Source organism: Anolis sagrei, chromosome 1 (genome assembly GCF_037176765.1).
Source record: "Anolis sagrei isolate rAnoSag1 chromosome 1, rAnoSag1.mat, whole genome shotgun sequence".
Taxonomy (NCBI): domain Eukaryota; kingdom Metazoa; phylum Chordata; class Lepidosauria; order Squamata; family Dactyloidae; genus Anolis; species Anolis sagrei.
Window position 1 is genome coordinate 231,753,312 of NC_090021.1, and position 19,166 is coordinate 231,772,477.

Consider the following 19,166-nt stretch of genomic DNA (forward strand, 5'->3'; position numbering starts at 1 on the left):
TTTCTGTGGAGACATCAAACTTGCTTTTGATTGTCTCTGGAGGTGGCTGCACTGAAAATGGAGGGAGAGATTGTCCTGCCTCCCTCCCTACCCCAGTCTTTCTGGCTGATGTCACCAGAAGCCCAGTCCTAAATCCAGAGTAATATTTGAGCAGTGAGGTTTCCTCCTGTCCCCTGCAGGTAGTGGAGAAGCTGATCCGAGGACTCGCCATGGAGGATAGCCGGAACATGTTTGCTCTCTTTGAACGCAACAAACACATGGACAAGGCCATCGAGAGTCGGGTGATTGTAGCAGATGTTTTAGCCAAGTTTGAGAGGTAGGTATTTTACAGAAATAATTCTTATGTCCAGTCTGGGTTATCTGGCTTTGCTTAAATGAGAAGGCTTTAAAAACAGGGATGGGCAACTTTTGGGGATCATTATTGTTTCCCTATGATGATCTGAGGGTTGCACCAGCTCTTTAAAGCAGAAACGAACAAGTTGTTTTCAGATTGGATCATTGGGTGGGTTTTGTTGTATAAATTGTGATTCTCCAATTGTGGGGGGTTGACTTTTGAGTGCTCCGGAGGCTACATAAGCAGCTTTGGGGGCTGCATGCAAAACATGATTGTCTTGTCTTAAAGCTTTGCAAATGTAATAAATAGCCATAATTTTAGTGTTCAGAGAGCATAGCATCGTAACTCCAGAGTGTCCACGATTTTAAGCCAGGCATTTCTTCAACACACATGTTCTCCCTTTTCCCAAGACATATCACATTTGGGTCAGCATGCTTTTGGTGCTTCTTATACTGAAGCTGATACTTTCTGATCATGATTTTGTCCTAGGAGTGGTGGTGTCTTAATCAGTTCTAGCCCTTGGTCTCCTCACAACTTGATTTAGATGTTAAGTCATCCCAGGACTGCTGCTGAAACCAGAATCCCTACATTTAATTTGCACATCACCATGCTTCATCCTTTGAGGCTTACCACATAGCAAAATATCATCACTTCATCGGTTTTCTTATCCTCGCAGAGCTGGAGAAATACACTGATGCCATCTTGTGTCATGGGGCCCTAGATACTATGGCAGGAAGCTGCAGGAATGCTATTTCTCCCCATGGCAGGTGTAATGTATAGCAGCCCAACAATTCTTGTTCTCTAACCAAGGTGTCCACCCATCTTCTCTAACTTTTAGACTTGTTGGATCAGTGGAAGAGGAGGAGGATGCACACTGGCAGCTGTATTTTAAACTGTATTGCTTCTTGGATGTTGAAAATGTTCCCAAGGAGGGAGTAGAATTTGCCTTCATGTTTGAGCAGGTAAGTCTTCAGTGAGAAAAGTAAGTTAATTGGTCAACCTAAGAGGAAGAGGACCTCCTTGCCACGGCAGGTTGCTGTGCGGAAATCAAAGTTTATCCATTTTGACTGAAAAGACATTTCACAAACATTAACAGAGTAACTCTGGTAGTCTAATTCTGAAATGCATTGAAAGTAGTATTTTGGAACGTTATGGCTGGGAGAAGGGGAACAGTATGTGGTGTATGTTACAATATATTTTTGAATCTCTAACTACTTGTGGTTGCGTCATCGTATTTTGCACATAACCTCTCATTTATATGTTTTATTACTGTAAGTACAGGTGCCCATTTACAATGTAACTGCATGTCTTGGCAATAAACATGCTAGAAAAGTGAGAGATGGTCACAAATAATGGCTCCTTTTGACTTTTACAGGCTCATGAAAGTCTCATTGATGGCCACTTCCCAGGCCCTGAGGAGACCTTGCAGCACCTGGCAGCACTGAGACTCCAGTACCTTTATGGAGACTATTCCAAAATGTCCTGGTCCCTCGACAGTGTCTACCCAGTCAACAGGCTGAAGTCCAAAATCCTGCAGTCCACAAAGAGCAGTGGTCCCAGCAGCCATGCCCTGGAGAGGCGGAGGACCAGTTTCCTGGAAGGCACTCTGAAGCGCAGCTTCAAGGCAGGCTCCATGAAGAAGCAAAAGGTGGAAGAGGAGCAGATGGTGGAGATGTGGGTGAAGGAGGAGCTGTCAGCTGCTCGGGCCAGCATCGCAGAAAAGTGGAGTAAACTGCAGGGATTGCTTCAGCAGCAGGCCCTGATCGCCTATATGGCCATTATGAAGGAGTGGTCAGGCTATGGCTCCACTCTCTTTGATGTTGAGGTGAGGGGCCTGAAGGAACCTTGAAGCAAGATCTGGGACCCTCTCGACTGGGTCTTGGTGTTTAATGGTTATTTCCCAAAATGTTCAAAGATCTTTATCTCTGTTGTATTAGTTGTAAGAAAATTGATATGTTTCCTTTATTTTTCTGTAACTTTCCTTATTCCACCCACATTTTCTTCCTGCCCTATAGTGAGTAGTGAGACTGGGCTGTTTTTCCTTCTCATGTGGAAATTCACATGTATTTTGTTATATTCTTGTTCTAAACATACACATCACTATACCTTTCTCCTGAAGTATATACCTTTTCCCCTTGGCTAAGGCACTTCCCTCTTCTACACAAACATTAACCAGGGGTGAAGAATGTGGAAGGGGGTACTTTTTCTACAGAACACATCTACTTGTTTTCAGCCTTTGGCTAAAACCCTTTTTTGTCTGTGCCTCTTGTTTTCTGCAGTGTAAAGAAGGCGGCTTTCCAAACGACCTCTGGCTAAGTGTCAGTACAGAAAATGTTTCTGTTTATAAACGGGGAGAACCCAAGCCTCTGGAAACTTTTCAGTATGAGCACATTGTCTTCTTTGGGGCTCCCCAGCCCAACACCTTCAAGTTGACCGTGGACGAGAGAGAGATGTACTTCGAAACCCCACAGGTATATTTTATTGAATTCTAGTCTAAGACAGGGGAGAGCAAAGGGAAGCCAACCATGCCATTGGCTCCCAGCATTCCTAACCAGCATAGCCAATGGGGAGAAATGCAGAGAGTTAAAGTCCAACCACATTGGAAGGGCCAGAGATTGTCTGCCCTTGGTTTAGAGAAATAACTTTTTGTATGACCCCAGGAAAGATTGTGCTGAGGCAAGACTGGCAGTACAAAATGATGGATTGTGTGAGACTTCTAAGAAGATCAGAGTAGCCATGCTTGGAGCAGACCACAGACCCATCTCACAGTGGTTCACCAATTGTCTTTGAGAAACCTAAAGGCACAAAACTAAGCTAACCAGTTATAAAAGCATATTAAAAGCTTTTGTTGATAATTCAAAATGGTGTCCACAATTAATCAAACATCAGGTTATGTTTAAAAAAATAAATTTAAGGAATGACAAAAATCATTCTGTGTTGGTATTGCTCTTGATCTGGTAGCATTAACAAGCTATTTTGTCATGGATTGTTTTCATAGTATAAGATAGGTGAATATTGCAGTCTGTTCCTTTCCTAACTTTGCAGTACTCACCTATCTCTCCTTTCAGAGACAGTCAGGAATTACTACCATCTGATTGCTGTGGGATTACCATCAGAGGATTCTGACTCTCTTCCTCTTATTCTTCCAGGTTGGAGAGATTATTAAAATAATGAAAGCTTATATCAATATGATTGTGAAGAAATGCTGTAGCGTCAGATCAGCCACCAGCCTAGATAGCCATGCAAGTATCTGGACAAGGTGATGAGGTCGGGGAAGCTGAATGAATCCCTTGAGAAGACACGGGTTGCATCCCAGCCAGAATTGTAGCAGGTGTTGTTTTTGTAATGAGAGGGGAATCCTCCTCTTAACATATTGTCGGAGAGAAGCAAAAAGCGACTGGTGCTGAGCATCCGGACCTGCGGGTTTTGCTCTATAACTAAAATCATAGTGACAACCATGACTGGCTGCCTTTAGCAGCTCAACATCTGGGCTTTCTTTGCTCTCACATTTGTGGGAAAGACCAAGCCGGGGCAAAATTAGACCCACCTTCCCCTGCAGGTTGTGAAGACCTTCTGTGCAATAAAAACAGCAGGGAAAGGAGAGTATCTGAGGTTATGCTTCAACAAGCCAGACAAGACATATGCCCTAGGCCACATACCAACTCAAGCCGAAGGTTCCCAGTTGCTTCGTAGCCCAACTCTCCACTGGCAAAGACTGGCTTGCCCTCTTTTCGGAGGGTCACGTTCCCTCAGGGATGAGCTGCTGCTACTACTGAATAGTCTTATATTGCGAACCTCTCTGTGGGGCCATTGTGTTGTCAGTATTACCATCCCCAGGAGTTCAAGACAAATGACAAAAGCTTCCAAATCACTTCATTTTTTCAAGTTTTGGCTGCAAAGAGGCTACTTTGGGTTTGCTGTTTCTGGTTTCCCCAGCTGTATGTGAGAGGACCTGGGCTTCTGTGTCCTTTGTAGGAGAGCGATTTCTCATGATGCATGTTTGGGGAATGTGCAGTATAAAAAGCTCCCTTTATCTGATCAGTTCAGGGGATGACATTTGTGGTCAGATTTATGTGGTATTTTTCTTAAACTTCTATGCTGCTGTCTTCAATTCTCCATGGCTCCTTGCAGGAGTTTGGACTGTTTGGGTTTTTTAAATCTTTGTTCCTTTTTTATAGACTGTTTTTTCTGCACTGTTGATGTCACACATGAGATGCAAAACATCATGAGGCAATTAACCATAAAATGCCAGTCCATCCTTCCCCAGCCAGTGCCCCCCCCCCCCCAGATGTGTTGGAATACAACTATCATTACTTCTGCTGACCATACTGCCTGAAGGCAATGGGAGTTGTAATCCACACCAGTTAGATGGAGGGAGGGTAACAAGTTGGAAAAGCCAACCCTGTTTTGTATGGTTCAAAGCTCTCTTGAGACAACAGGCTATTAGCCTATTTTAGTTACAAGTTCCAAAAACCAGAAGAATGGGTTTTTCATGTTTTGCACTTTTTTTTTTCAATCTAAAATCCAAATTCTACAGTAAAGGAGTAAGCTCCTTCCCCCACCCATATAAATTATGAAATGTATATAGAATTTAGGCTAAATAAGAATAGCTGCCTCCTTGGCTTAATTTATCCTGCTAGACACAGGAAAAGATAGAGCTAAGATTGAACTATTAACTCCCAATCCTTAAATTTGGAAATCTGCTCCACCAACACACACTTGTAGGCCCTTCTTAGCTTTATAGACTAGAAACTTGTTTTTTTTTTCTTTTTCAAATGAAGAACACCCCCACATTCTCAGCATCTTGAATTCTATGTTTTCTGTTCTGTTTGGTAAATCTGGAGAGGATTGCTTCTACAGCAAGGGAAGCAAATGAGGCCCTCCAACGCCCAACACTCCTCATCAGTAGCTATCTTCCATGAGCTGATGGCAGTTAAAGTCTTGCACCTGGAGGGCTGAACTTCATTTTCTGTAGCTGAAGAACACCAGTAGGTAGTCTGCTATCCCTTCCAATCTTCCATCAGGCAACATTGAATTTCAAACATCTTAGAACCCAACTAATTTTTTCTTTCTCTAGAAATGTTCTTCTATAAAGGGTTTTCCCTGTAAGGAACATTCCTTCCCACTCCTGGTGATGCACTCACGATCCCTTTACTGAAGCTGAAACACAACTACACTCAAATAGCCTCTGCATGTTGTATAAATAGATTCCCAGGCTGGCCATAAATTTCACATCTCATCCTTCTGTCATTTTTGATGGAAATGTTGCCCTAAAGAACAGGGTTGGATGACAGCAAGGGCTACTTTTTTTAGGTCATAGGATTGAAATGGAGGGGACTGATAGAACAAACATGATGCTGCCTGATTGGTCCAACATGCTGCCAAGAGCTTCCTTAATACTCTCCCCCAACCCTTGGTCCTGCACTACTTCCACATTCTGGCTCATGGGTTGCTGCAGGCAGCTTAAACCCAGTTGGGAATGTAACTACTATTAACTTGCAGATTTCCTTCTATTCTTTTTGTTTAATTTGTAACTGGCTTTACAAGATGGGGGTTTAATAAATTATTGGATTGCATAACCAATTTCCTGAAGTTCTTCCCTATCAGATTTTTGCTTCTGTTACCCCAAGGTTTTCCTGTGGCATTTAGCTTTTAAGTCTCATAATGTTGTTTTTTTATTTCTTTTCCATGTAAGTAATAATTGCCAAAATGAGTTTACCACACTTTTGAGCTTTGCAAAGAAGACAGTAGAAAGAGTTTTAGATCATCTTATCATTGAAAAGAAATGCCTATCTTCCTTTGTAAGACTTGTTGGGGAAAAAAGAAGCATACAGAAAAATCAGTTGAACAAGTTGTGGCAATCTTATGGTTCATATTCAGTCCATGTTGAGATTTATACCCTTGATTCATACCTTCATATATTATAGAAGGCAAATAGCGCATATTTTCATTATACTCTTAAACAAGAAGTTATTTTGGTACAGAACATAAAAGCCACTGGTACATTTTCAGGCTGTTCACAATTTGACTGGCTTTGATGTTTTTAATTAATATATTAACAAAACAAAAAATCAATCAAAATACACTTGAACCTGCAGTATAGAAACACAAAAAGTAATTACTGTAATATACTAAGCAGTGTTAATCAGCCAAGCTCCTTGTGTGCCACTGGCTGGGATTCAGAGTCTGGAAAATGTGACGGTGCTAAACTGAGCTTCAAAGCTAACCTAAAACACTACTGCCTCCATAAATATAAATGGTCCAAGGAAAAACAGTTTCCTCTTTGGAGCTCTATGCCAGAGAACATACAATCCATTAAAAAAAAATCTTGGAAGTGCTTTGTCTATGGACAGTGAAGCATCGTGCTGCTGTTGCCCCATTATTCTTCCTGGAAGGAGAACTTCTTTTGAATCTTGCCTATGGTTATCTAGAGTGAGATACATCCAGAAAGATGCTTTTCCCCTTGGGCTTCAGCTCAAAAACAGTAATGGATTATACCCACTATATTTTCTGCCATGTGGCCACTTACCCTATTCACCCCAGCTCTCTCCCTGGATAGGCATATCACAAGCTAAATACATTAGGGAGTAGGCTCAAAAGCTACACAGGGTTGGACAAAGAATCATTACTTGGATTCTCTATCACCACCATTTGGAAGGGCACATGTTTACCAAAAAGCTCACATCTAAGTACTAAAGTGTCCAAGCAAGCAGGGCTGTGCAAATGCTAGATGTCTTCCTATGGTGTATCCCCAAAATCTATCGGAAATCCAACTGCACAGAGTGCTCAATGCATGCCGCCTCAGAAAAATTGGGTGCAGGTGACGGGAAGAGAAATCTAAACTGATGCACTGCACACTTATCTGCTGAAGGCTGTCAAAACTGTCGAGTAAAACCTCAGAACAAACAATAGATAAGGAAACATTGATTTGACTATGCTGCAAACAAATAATACATTCTTGGGTCTACAGATATATGAAGAAGAACAAACTGGTTCATCCAGTTTGAAGTGGGAAAATAAATGATAACATCCACTTGCCCAAAGCAGACACAAGACCCCATGCAGTTTTATGCTCAAGGAATAACACTTTTGTGTTGGGATCTGATAGCCATTGACTACAAATCCGCTATCTCTAAACCTACACATACCTGTTCACAACTAGGGCTCCTGGATCTAAAACCTACCAATGTTTATTCTGCAAAACAAGATTTCACAAAAAAGGCACAAGTAATCAAGAGCAAAATTTTGGCCTGCTGCAAGCTAAAGCTATGTGAGTAATCCACTAAGACAATGGAAAAGCAAAGTGTTTTAGATATGAACATGGATCTAGTCAGAAATACAGAGAAAGTTCAGTCATAACTAAGACCAACAGTAAAAACAAAATTGCAATTTATAGTATGGCTCCCCCGCCTCACCACCCCAATCTGTAGGACTGGGACTTGCAGTTTAATGGATCATCTTCAGACAGAATATTTTAGGCTCTCCAGCACATCCCACAGATACAGGAATAATACTGTATTTACCCTAGAAGCAATCCATGGATTTGAATAAAAGTTATAAACATACTTCCATGATAAATCTAAGCTAATAGCATAAACATCTACAGCTATGTTCATAGGAAGGATACTGCATGTGACCGAGCTTCATATTACTAAAACTGGAGCATGATCCTACCAAACTTAACTACTTCCTGTGGAAAAATGTGGCCAAATGCGTTTGCTATCTGAAGTGAGAAAACAACCACAATGGTCTTGGGCCAATACCAACAATTCTACCACATGGGGAAAAGGTTCTTTAGGAGGAGGTGGGGTGAGGTGAGGCAAGAGTTTCTCCTTCCATTTCTAGTCTTAGCAAAAAGCTGGGAATTTCAGTCTGCTTAGGAAAATAAAGGACTTGTGCATCCGTCTATGCTATTTATTATACCACTATGCCACCCTATGAATATTACTCTCACTCCACCCCTCTCTGAGCAGCAATCCATGTGTTATGCCCAGGAACACCTAGAGCAACAGACTCATGTAACCATGTTGCTTGCAGCTCCTCTGGCCTTCTCCCATTTATTTTCCTGTCTAGTTCAGATCAATGCCATTTCCATATCACTCTGCATATGACTTTAAAGTGCTTTGATTTTGCTAAGGATGGCTTTCCTTTCTTCTGCCTGGTTCAAGAGCAGTGTAGGCGTTATATACACTAGTGCAACATAAAATCAAGAGACATCCAAGCAGAGCGCTGGAACCTGGTCTGGAAGTTACCCAAACTTTGTGGTAGGGTCTATGGGAATAAAAAGCAGTAATTTAAGTCCCATTCACACTACAGAATTATGCTGCTAGTATTCCACCTTAACCTAAATGGTTCTGTCCTACAGCATCCTAAAATTTACATTTAGGATCCTCATCCAGAGAGATCCCCTGGTGCTGCCAATCAAACTTCAGATCACAGGATTCAACTGAACAGAACCATAGCAGTTGAAGTGAAATAACAGTGCTATAACTGCATGATGTGAATGGGCCCTTCATCATTTTATTATCTCTGACAGAGCTGATCTGTCAGATAAGGAGCAACTGATGCATGAAATCACTCTGTGTCTCCACATATAACTCCCACTTATCAAAACTGATGGACTAAGAAGACATATCCAGCTGATGAATGTGGACATTTCATTGCTACAAGACCTACTTTTTTGTATGGGACTGGACCTAGAGGGGCGGTCCCACACAGAAGCCTATGCTAGCATATACCACATCAGAGAACTTGAATGGGAAAATGTCCCTTAAAGGGAATGCTTAAGGTTTTTGGCCATTTTTGCTGTTGGTGGCCAATAATGGCAAGGAAGTCTTAGGAAGACGGCAAAAGCCAAAAAGGGAGCCACAAAATCCAGCTGAGAGTGCTATCATAATATCCTGTGGAGGGAGCTGCTCAAATATGTGGAGCTTGTTTCCAAAAGGTACTGTATCCATTTGATTCAGAATAAAAAATGTGCAAAGAATATGCATTCTTTTGCTAGAATGTGTCATTTCTGAGTCTTATGCCAAAGTGATTGTATACATTTTGATAGTTTTGATGTGTCCATAATATTTGACTCCTAGCACCTTTTGGAAACAAACTCCACATGTGTGTGTGTGTGATAAAGGTTAGGTTATCTGGCATCACCTCCCAGGGTGTGCACTCTGTCAGCAAACCTAATGCCCAGGACTCTTCCTCCCACCTCCCCCTCCTAATGTACCAAAAGTCCAAAGTACTGTCAGAAGGTGAACCCAGAGGTTTCTTTTTGGTACATACAGCAGTAGAAGAAATACAGCACTGACTTCCAGTGTTGATACTTGCATCTGAGCAAGCTTTAAAAAGCTTTAAGCAACATTAGGGCATGCTAAAGAAGGTTCTCTTAAAATATCCTCTGAATTTCACAGCACAGGCAGCCACATTTGCTAAAGGAGCCCACTGCTCAACAGCTCACCTTCCTTGGAGTAAATGTGCTGAATTCTACTCAACTATATACCGAACACAGACACTAGCAAAGCTTCCCCGTATATGAATTGAAATACATAATCCTATAAACCCAAGTAACATAAGGAACCAGCAAAAAGGACAACATAACCCAGCAGCCACCATAGAAAGTGAGTTCACAGGCAGAAGCAATGCACTAGCACACATCCAGGAGGGGCAAGGGGCAAAGATGCTCATGCAACTTTCGTCATGCAATTAAGGTTACTTTCTCTCTCTCCTACTGGGATTTTAGACCTGAGACACAGACAGTGCTGTGGTGGAGCCCAGGCCCCACCTGATTCCAGGCAGAACAACCAAACTCAAAGCCCACAGCCAGCATCTTCAGGCAGCCCAAAAGACACTGAATCAGCTCAGGAAGAAAACTTTCTTCACCATGAGGGGAAAAGGCACCATAATCAGCAAATCAAAGAAAGAACCAATTCCAGGGGCTGCAGGGAGGCTGGTGTTAAATTTGGCAGCTACCCTCTTGGCAAGCCTGACATACTTTGGCCCAGGGAATCAGAAAGTCTTCCTTGCCCTGTCCTGCTTGCTTTGGCAGTCGCAGAAGGTGGCATTCATACAGAGATGACACGTGGTTGACAAGAAAGGATGACACCTTTGCTTCAAGAGCTGTGTTGAGAGTAGGGACCTACTAGCCCCATCAGAGAGCCACACATTCCCATTGATGCTGCCTTCACCAGGAGCACTGCGGGCAAACCTTGAGCTCTCTTGCCTGAGGACAGGGGTAGCAGCAAAGGCTGGCACAGCAGCTACTGGGAGAAAATGCCTTTGAAGCGGATTTTGTCCTCATTGTCTTTCTCACGTAAGCGGGTCTCCAGGTTGCGAAGTTCCCGGGCGACCACCGGGCCCAGGGATGGGTCAAGCTGCAAGACCTTAGCAAAGTCAGCCTGAGCTTCAACTGCATTCCACACAGCTGCGTGTGCCTTGGCTCTCTTGAAGTAGGCCTTGACGTTATCTGGGGGTGGGGGACAAAAAGCATTTGAAGTAGAGCATTGAGCAGGCAGGTAACACAGAAAATCACCATTGCCATGAATCCCTTTTTCAACTTGGATTAATACTTGACATTTTTTTTTTACTACAACCCCTAGAATTTCCAGAACATTAAACTGGTTACATTGGCTAGAGCAGGCATCCTCAAACTGCGGCCCTCCAACTGTTTGGGCCTCCAACTCCCAGAAGCTCTAACAAGCTTGTTCAGTGGTCAGGAATTCTGGGAGTTGAAGGCCCAAACAGCTGGAGGGGCGCAGTTTGAGGATACCTGGGCCAGAGAATTCTAAGAGTGGTACCTGCCAAAAGCCCCCGGTGGCACAGTGGGTTAAACCCCTGTGCCAGCAGGACTAAAGACCGACAGGTCGCAGGTTCAAATCTGGGGAGAGCGCAGATGAGCTCCCTCTATCAGCTCCAGCTCCTCATGCGGGAACATGAGAGAAGCCTCCCACAAGGATGATAAAACATCAAAAAAAAATCTGGGCGTCCCCTGGGCAACGTCCTTGCATATGGCCAATTCTCTCACACCAGAAGCGACTTGCAGTTTCTCAAGTTACTTCTGACACGACACGACAAAAAAAAACCTGCCAAAAAGTAACCTTTCTAATCTTCAACATGGATCAACCTCAGGGCTAGATATGTTGTCTACTGTTTGGATTCTTCAACTACAATTATTCTCCTCTGCCCTTACACAGTCCCCCTCCTAATCTAACAGTGAAGTCTTGATAGACTAACACAATTCCACAACTCCCTGTTTTTTTCTTTCTACAGTAATTTCCAGCTCTACATTGACAAAAGAGACCCCTTACCTTCATACTTGTTGAGAATGGAAGAACAGTGATCCAGCACTTCATAATATTCATGATTCAGCAGTTTACACTGGCAATAATTCAGCAGCAAAGGGGTGATCTGTTGGTCCAGCTGTATCCAGTCAGGGGACCCTGGCTGTTCCTGTGGTTTGGGAGAGGAGAGGGGGTAGGATGAGGCAAACACAGACGAGTGCAAGGAGTTCCCTATCTGGACAGGCACAGGGAGCTTGCCACAGGGAAAAAGTGGGTTGGACTGGTTAGCCCTCACAGTTTCTTCCAACTTTATGATTCTATGAAAAGAAGCCATCAAAGCAGCAGGGCTAAACAAAGCATTTCCAATTCACTCCTAAATGGACCGGGGATGAGGAAGGCAGGGAGTTGCAAGACAGAATTTACAGCACAAGGTGGAAATCAGCCCTCTCCACCCAATATTCCTTGGTCATGTCTTCCCTCTAACAAGCATTAACATTACAATATACTTTCAGAAATGTTTTGGCACAGGGGGTTAGCAAATATGAAGTCTAGACTATGACGTTTAGAAAATAGAAGGGGACACAATTCTGATTGTACACATAATTTTTAAGTTTTTTTAAAAAATCAGTTTTTCTACTTTGGCAAAGGTCCTGCACCCTTAACTTCTGCAAAAGTAGAGTTTAGTCGTGAGAGCACTTTAGCTCTCAGACCACAGAAGATACCAAGCTAGACAAGACTTTGTATGGCCCGATACAGAGCGATGGTGGGCTTCTGAACTTTGTCAGAAATTTGGAGAACCGAGACCACTAACTGTTTCTCATATCACATCATAGAATTGGAGTGAGGAAAGGTGCTACTCTTTCAATCCAATTATCTCAGATTGGAGGCATACTAGAAGCACTAGAGCAGACTTTCCCAAACTGAAACCTCTAGATAACTGTAAAGACAACTCCCATCAGCTCAGGGGATTAACAAATATGAAGTCTAGACTATGAAGTTTAGACAATAGAAGGGGACACAACTGTGATTGTAAATAGCAGGTCACTGGTCATGGCTGATTAGAATCACAGTCTATGTGAAGAGCAGCAGCCTGGGTATAGCAGAATCAGAGTGTCAAGAAAGAATGGCTTATATGATTTGGCAAACATCCTCCAAAAGAATGAGGCTGGTGGTAAAAATCTTCTGAAGATTAGGGGACTGAAAGAAAGATTGTAAGAATATTTTGGATTTGATCTGTCCATTCTTTTGGATACCTTTCTAACACCTTGGATTTCTATTACGCTTTCATACTAAAATACACATGTATAGACCAATTTAAGTTGATATCCCAGAAACTGCCTCCTCAAATCATTTTCTGCATCCATTTTGAATGCAGATTTTTGTGATACAAATTCTGAGAAATGTTGATGCTACCATTCAAACTTTTGTTTCATTCAAATTCAAAATTCATAATCAGTCTAGACAATACCAGACATTTCTTGTAAAGAGGCATTTTCCTGCCGTAAGGAAGAGTTCTCCTTGAAGTAACAAGTACAACAACTACCAGGTAGGAGCCCTGCTTATGCCAAATTCACCCCCTCCCATCTCATTCTGTATTTCTTCCACAATGTGCAGACAAAAGTGAAGTTACAGCAAAGGTTGCTGCAGCAGACGTGACTTCAATCACCTTCATTTGCAGGTTCTTGAGGCAGGCGATGGCATCATAGTACTTGGCAGCTGCCTCCTGCACTTTGCCTTCCTTGTAGAGCTCATTGCCTTCCTGGTGGATCAGAGGAACAGCCTTCAACTTCTCCTCATCAGACATGGCCCAAGGGTCCTGACGGTAAGAGCCTGGGCTTTCCACCTGGCAAGGCACAACAGCAACACATGCTGGGATAGATCACAAAATATAAATGCCCCACACAATTCCACTGGAGCACTGCAAAAACCAGCCTGACTTTCCATCCTGACCATCCCAGGCGAACACAGAAGTAGTATCAAGAAGAGGTTCAAGAAATGAGAAGGAACATGAAGGCTCTAACCTCCTTGTCCAAAGACAGAAAGCACGCTCCCCTTCTTCCTGCAATGCAATCCTTCAAAAGGCTAACTAAATCTTCTCTTGTACTGACATCAAGAAAAACATGCTGAGAACAAGACCGACTAAATCCATCCAAATTGTCATTTCCTCTTCCATGCATAGTCATACAACACAAATAACCCAAGACCCATCATCCACCGGAGGCTTTTCATCCCACAAGACCTCACCTTTCCTTTCCCCTCACCTTGAGCATCTCAATGGCAAAGATGAGAGGCTGGGGATTTTGCTGGAGCTCATCAAGGTCTGGGTAGCCCAGAGAGTGATGCTCATGCATCTGAGCAATACCACAGCAGTGCCTTTGCCCCTCCAGTGGATCTTTCCCAGCTGCAATATTCCTCAAGCTCTTTGACACCATTGGGTACAAGACTACATGCTACAAGGAGAAAGTAAAAAAAATAAATACAAAATAATTGTTGTTGCAGGAGAAGAATCTGTGGTACTTGCTGCTAGTCTTCCACATTCGTGGGTTCAACTTTTGTGGATTTGATTATTCACGCATACGATTAAAATGTTATCTCTAGGAATATCTAGATGCTACAGTGCAATTATATGGCCAACTTCTGCAGGAAGCTGGTCATAGAATCATGCCAGAGGACCTAGAGATTCCTTGAGAACACCCCTGTACAAATCTGGTGAGATTTCATGGTCAGCTTTTGGTGGAAATTGACCGTTGTGCTGTGCTGGTGAACCTAGAAATTCCTAGAGATGTTCTCTCGATAAAGGAAAAATGTGGGATTTTATGCTTCTAATTCCAGTAAATGTCGAGGGCTAAGTATAGTTTATACAAAAGCCATTTGGAACATATTTTGAAGAGAAAAGCAAAAACCAGACAGGGCTCCTGTATCTAAAAGTCATCTCAAAAAACTCTAGAAAGGGTCAATATTCTGCACCATTGCAACAGAATCACCCCACCTGCAAAAGCTAAATTCTCTGAATGGTATAAAAATAAAAGAACTTTACATTCCTTTAGCATATTTTTATTCTGCAACTACAAATCCTAAAAAAAGTAACAATAGAAACACAGCTAAGAACCCTTTGGAAAATCTGCAAAACCATTCTTCCTATAGTTTCTGTAGTCTCACCAGTGACTGTACACGTTTATTGTTATTAAGGCATCTGGAAGGGGATAAAAAAGAAATGTACTATTCATAAAAGAAAAAATTGACATGACATTTAGAAGCTGATGAATCCTATGTTTAATATAATATCCTGTGATTTCTACACTGTAAGAAGTTCCATGGAAGCTGAGTGCTTTTATGATGGAGGTAGTAAATAAATTAACCCGAAGTGCCACCTGGTGGCACAGTGGGTTAAACAGCTGAACTGCTGAACTTGCTGCAAAGGTTGGTGGTTCGAATCCAGGGAATGGGATGAGCTCCCACTGTTAGCCCCAGCTTCTGCCAACCTAGCAGTTCAAAAACATGCAAATGTGAGTAGATGAATAGGTACCAGTTCTGTGGGAAGGTTAATGGTCCTCCATGCCATCATGCTGGCCACATGACCTTGGAGGTGTCTACGGACAACTCCAGCTCTTTGGCTTAGAAATGGAAATGGAGATGAGCACCACCCCCTAGTGTCGAACAAAGTAGACTTAATGCCAGGAGAATCCTTTACCTTTACTTAATAAATAAATACTTGTTTACTATTCGTTTACAAAGCACTTTGGATGTGGAAACCATTTTGAAAAAGGTAAGAAATTCTCATTTTGTAGATGGAGTACCATGACCCAGTAATGGCCAGCTATCCCGGGAGCAGTCAGAAGAATCAAGGATTTTCGAGGCTTTCTCAAATTCTCAATGATCAATGATGACATAGCCTTAATGAGGATTACCTTGGTGTCACACAAGAACTCGGCTATCTCTCCCTCCCGCATGGTGCGCAGGATGGTCTCCCAGACAGGCAGCTTGAACTTCTTGCCAATGATAAGCTCCATAGGTTTGTCCCGTGTACGACTGTCATCCAGCACTTGCTCGTCCGTACTGCAGAGCAGAGTACGGTAGTGGAAGGTAGCCTGAAAAAGGTCAGGAAGCAGAGCTATAGAATAAGGCCTCTGCAAACACCCAGAAGAAGAAGAGTAAAGATGGTATGCAGTAAACAGAAGCTGGCATGAATTCATTGTTCAACTGGCAGAGGTATTAATCTGATATCCAATCTGATGGTCAATGTGATGCCAAAGTATCAGAACATGCAGCTGAAAGATCACTTTCTCCATCTAACAGGCAGGTGGTTTGACCAAGATAGACCACAAGTATATGTAGATTAAAGGCCCAATAAACAAATGGGATAACATTTGGGGACTGAGATTACAGGAATACAGTTCGAGAAATTCTAGAAGCTGTAGTCCAACAAATTATTTTCCAAGTTCCACTAAGTCAGTGGTTCTCAACCTGTGGATCCCCAGGTGTTTTGGCCTACAGCTCCCAGAAATCCCAGCTAGTTTACCAGCTGTTAGGTTTTCTGGGAGTTGAAGGCCAAAACATCTGGGGACCCACAGGTTGAGAACCACTGTGCCAAGTAATTGTACGTTTTATTGATTAGCCCATTGACTGTATCAAAACATTTGACAAAACTAAGTGATTATATCAGTCTCTGTATTGTGCAAAGTGCAGGGGTAGTGGTGGGGGACTTACACATCAGAGTTCATACTACTGACCAGTCGCAAACTACTGATTTAGAAGACACTGACATTCATGAAGCTAATAAACTATTTACAGCAAAGTAAAATCTTCTCAGATGTTTCCATCTGGAGCTCCATCTAAGGCCCCATCTACACTGCCATATAGTGCAACTTGAAACTGCATTATATGGCAGTGTAGATTGAGCCTCAGTTAGAATAAAGGAGGGAAATGAACATTACATTAGGGAAGGTGGCAGGCAGACCGGAAAGGAACTCAGATGATATTACCAGTAAGACTACATCTGTTTTCTACTACAGCTGCCCACTCCTTAGCTTATCCATGGGACACATCAAAATCTACAATCTTGGCCCCTAAACCTGCCCTCGGCTTGTACATATGGGTCAACTTATACATGAGTATACAGGCAGTCTCTGAGTTACAAACATCCAACTTACAAATGACACCTAGTTGAGACAACAGGAAGTGAGAGCAATCTATCACTTGGAAGGGAAATTCACTTTTGAAAGTGTTATCATGGGGAAAAGGGGTCTCCACTGATGCTTTATTACCAATCCTTGTTTCTATAACAAGCGGAATTTTCAAAATCCAATGATCACAGGGGAAATCTTCTGAACAGGGGCACAGAAAGCAAAACAAATGCCACAGGGATGTTAACACTTCCCTATATTGTCCAACGCTAATATAGAGCATACACACACACACACACATATATATATATATATATATATATATGGCTGGAGATACACTTAAAAATGTACTTGTTCCAACTTACATACAAATTCATGCTAAAAACAAACTTACAGAACCAATTTTGTTCTAAACTTGGGGAATACCTGTACCTTCAATTTGCCAGTCAATGTATGGCAACCTCATGAATTTCCTTGGGTTTCATATAGTTTTTTTCAGGCAAGGAATACTAATGAGGTCATTTTGACAGTTTTGTCCTATAAATATAGTCAACAGCTCTTAATTTAAAGGCAGTATAATCCCCATATAGAGCCCCCGGTGACACAGTGGGTTAAAGTGCTGAGCTGCTGAACTTGCTGACCGAAAGGTCGCAGGTTCGAATCCGGGGAGCGGCCTTAGCCCCAGATTCTGCCAACCTAGCAGTTCAAAAACATGCAAATGTGAGTAGATCAATAGGTACCATGCCGGCAGGAAGGTAACGGCACTCCATGCAGTCATGTCGGCCATATGACCTTGGAGATGTCTACAGTCAACACCGGCTCTTCAGCTTAGAAATGGAGATAAGTACAATCCCCCAGAGTCAGACATGACTGGACTTAATGTCAGGGGAAAACCTTTACCTTTATAATCTCCATATCCAAAGGGGATACATTCTCAGACTTTGCATGGGTATACAAAACCATAGATAATAGTGAATCCTATTGAAATGAAGTGCTTCTGGGCCCCAGAATACCACAGTCATGTCGAAGGATTGTTGTTGTGTGCTTTCAAGTAATTTCAGACTTAGGTTAACCCTGAGCGATGGCTGGGTAAATGACCTTGGAGGCCGTATCCAGCCCATGGGCCTTAGTTTGAGGGCCCCTGATTTAAAGGAACATTCAAAACTTGTGCCTTTGTTTTCTGCCCATGCCACTATGTGTCCTCCCTCTTTGTCTTGTGATTTTGTAAAAATTATGTTTGAGAGCAAGAATTGAATTGTTTTTACTTTTATGTAAACTGTTTTGGGAGCCTTTTCAGCAGAAGAATAGGAAATAGACACTCTAAATCAGCTACAGCTTCATGCTCACAACTGCTAATTTAAACTCCAGTTCAGAGGTGAATCTACACTGCAGAATTAATACAGTTTGACACCACTTGAACTGCCATGGCTCCACACTATGGAAGCCGGGGATTTGTAGTTTAGTGAGGCACCAGCACTCTTTTAGCAGACAAGACTCAAGACCTTGTAAAACTACAACTCCCCATGACGCCATAGCATTGAGCCATGGCAGTTCAAGTGACATGAAGGAGCTTCCTCTAAACTACAACCCCCAGAATTCCACAGAACATTGGCAACGGGCAGGAAGCGCCCTTGCGGGGCCCGACGTCATCTCAACCCTCCTAATTCCTGTAACCATAGCAACCTAATTTGTAGGCGTGGTCTATAGCGAGAGTCCCATTCTCTTGAGTGGCTCTAATAGAAGAGCTCTCGCCCAATCACAATCTAGGAAGCACACTCAATTTCCAGGCTCGAGCGTGGCCTGTCCCACCCCCGCCCACAACCGCCCGTGCGCCTGCGCAGTTCACTCTAGCTCTCTCGGCCGCTTTTATTCGCGCATGCGTGCTTGTCCTCCTCCGCCCTGTTCCGTTATCTCCTTGCCGAGAAATAATCGCCCGTTGTTTTTACCTTGGTGCCATCCTGGTAGTCGGGCAGTGGCCCATTGCCTTCCTGCACCACCCGCTTCTCGATCCCATCTGCTCGGAGCTCCTCGATTATGTCCGCCATGATGGCTCCCCCGCTCGAATTCGGCTTCGTACGCTTCGATTGCTCACTGATGACCGCTTCGGCTATTTCCGGATGTGTTCGGTCATTTCCGTATCCGCCTTCGGCCCGATTGTTATAGTTCGGGAGCTTTCGGGGAAACTCGGGGGCAGCGTTTCATGGAAGGCTTGGAGCACCATATCCCACCTCAAACTGCTGTGGCAACAGTCCTATGGGGTCCTGGGATTTGTCGTTTGGTCAGAGGCACTACTAGAGACTTTGGTTACGAAGTCTAAACTACAAATCCTAGGTTTCCATTGGACACAACTGTGGATACATCAACACTATAGAATTAATGCAGTTTGACCCCAGTTTAACTGGCATGGCGCAATACTATGGAATCCTGGAGTTGTAG

The 19,166-nt window shown here is 43.0% G+C and overlaps 2 protein-coding genes across 4 annotated transcripts in view; one reads left to right on the forward strand and one right to left on the reverse strand.

The window, feature by feature from the left end:
- LOC132773475 (unconventional myosin-X-like) overlaps positions 1 to 5,913 on the forward strand; it is a 119,584-nt gene extending 113,671 nt beyond the window's left edge. For all 3 annotated transcript variants that reach the window (XM_060772723.2, XM_067461000.1, XM_067461007.1), the window contains 5 exons: positions 180 to 316; positions 1,173 to 1,296; positions 1,710 to 2,159; positions 2,614 to 2,805; positions 3,484 to 5,913. In XM_060772723.2, coding sequence (XP_060628706.2) covers positions 180 to 316; positions 1,173 to 1,296; positions 1,710 to 2,159; positions 2,614 to 2,805; positions 3,484 to 3,597 — 1,017 coding nt within the window. In that variant the 3' untranslated portion in view covers positions 3,598 to 5,913. The remainder of the gene's footprint in view (positions 1 to 179; positions 317 to 1,172; positions 1,297 to 1,709; positions 2,160 to 2,613; positions 2,806 to 3,483) is intronic.
- Positions 5,914 to 6,363: 450 nt separating this feature from the next.
- Positions 6,364 to 18,861, reverse strand: AIP (aryl hydrocarbon receptor interacting protein). The gene is made up of 6 exons (XM_060772716.2): positions 18,677 to 18,861; positions 15,516 to 15,695; positions 13,869 to 14,057; positions 13,274 to 13,450; positions 11,635 to 11,776; positions 6,364 to 10,793 (listed from the first exon to the last, which is right to left on the reverse strand). Exons 1-6 carry the CDS (start codon positions 18,773 to 18,775, stop codon positions 10,588 to 10,590), a joined length of 993 nt encoding a protein of 330 aa, XP_060628699.1. The 5' UTR covers positions 18,776 to 18,861; the 3' UTR covers positions 6,364 to 10,587.
- Positions 18,862 to 19,166: the final 305 nt, after the last annotated feature.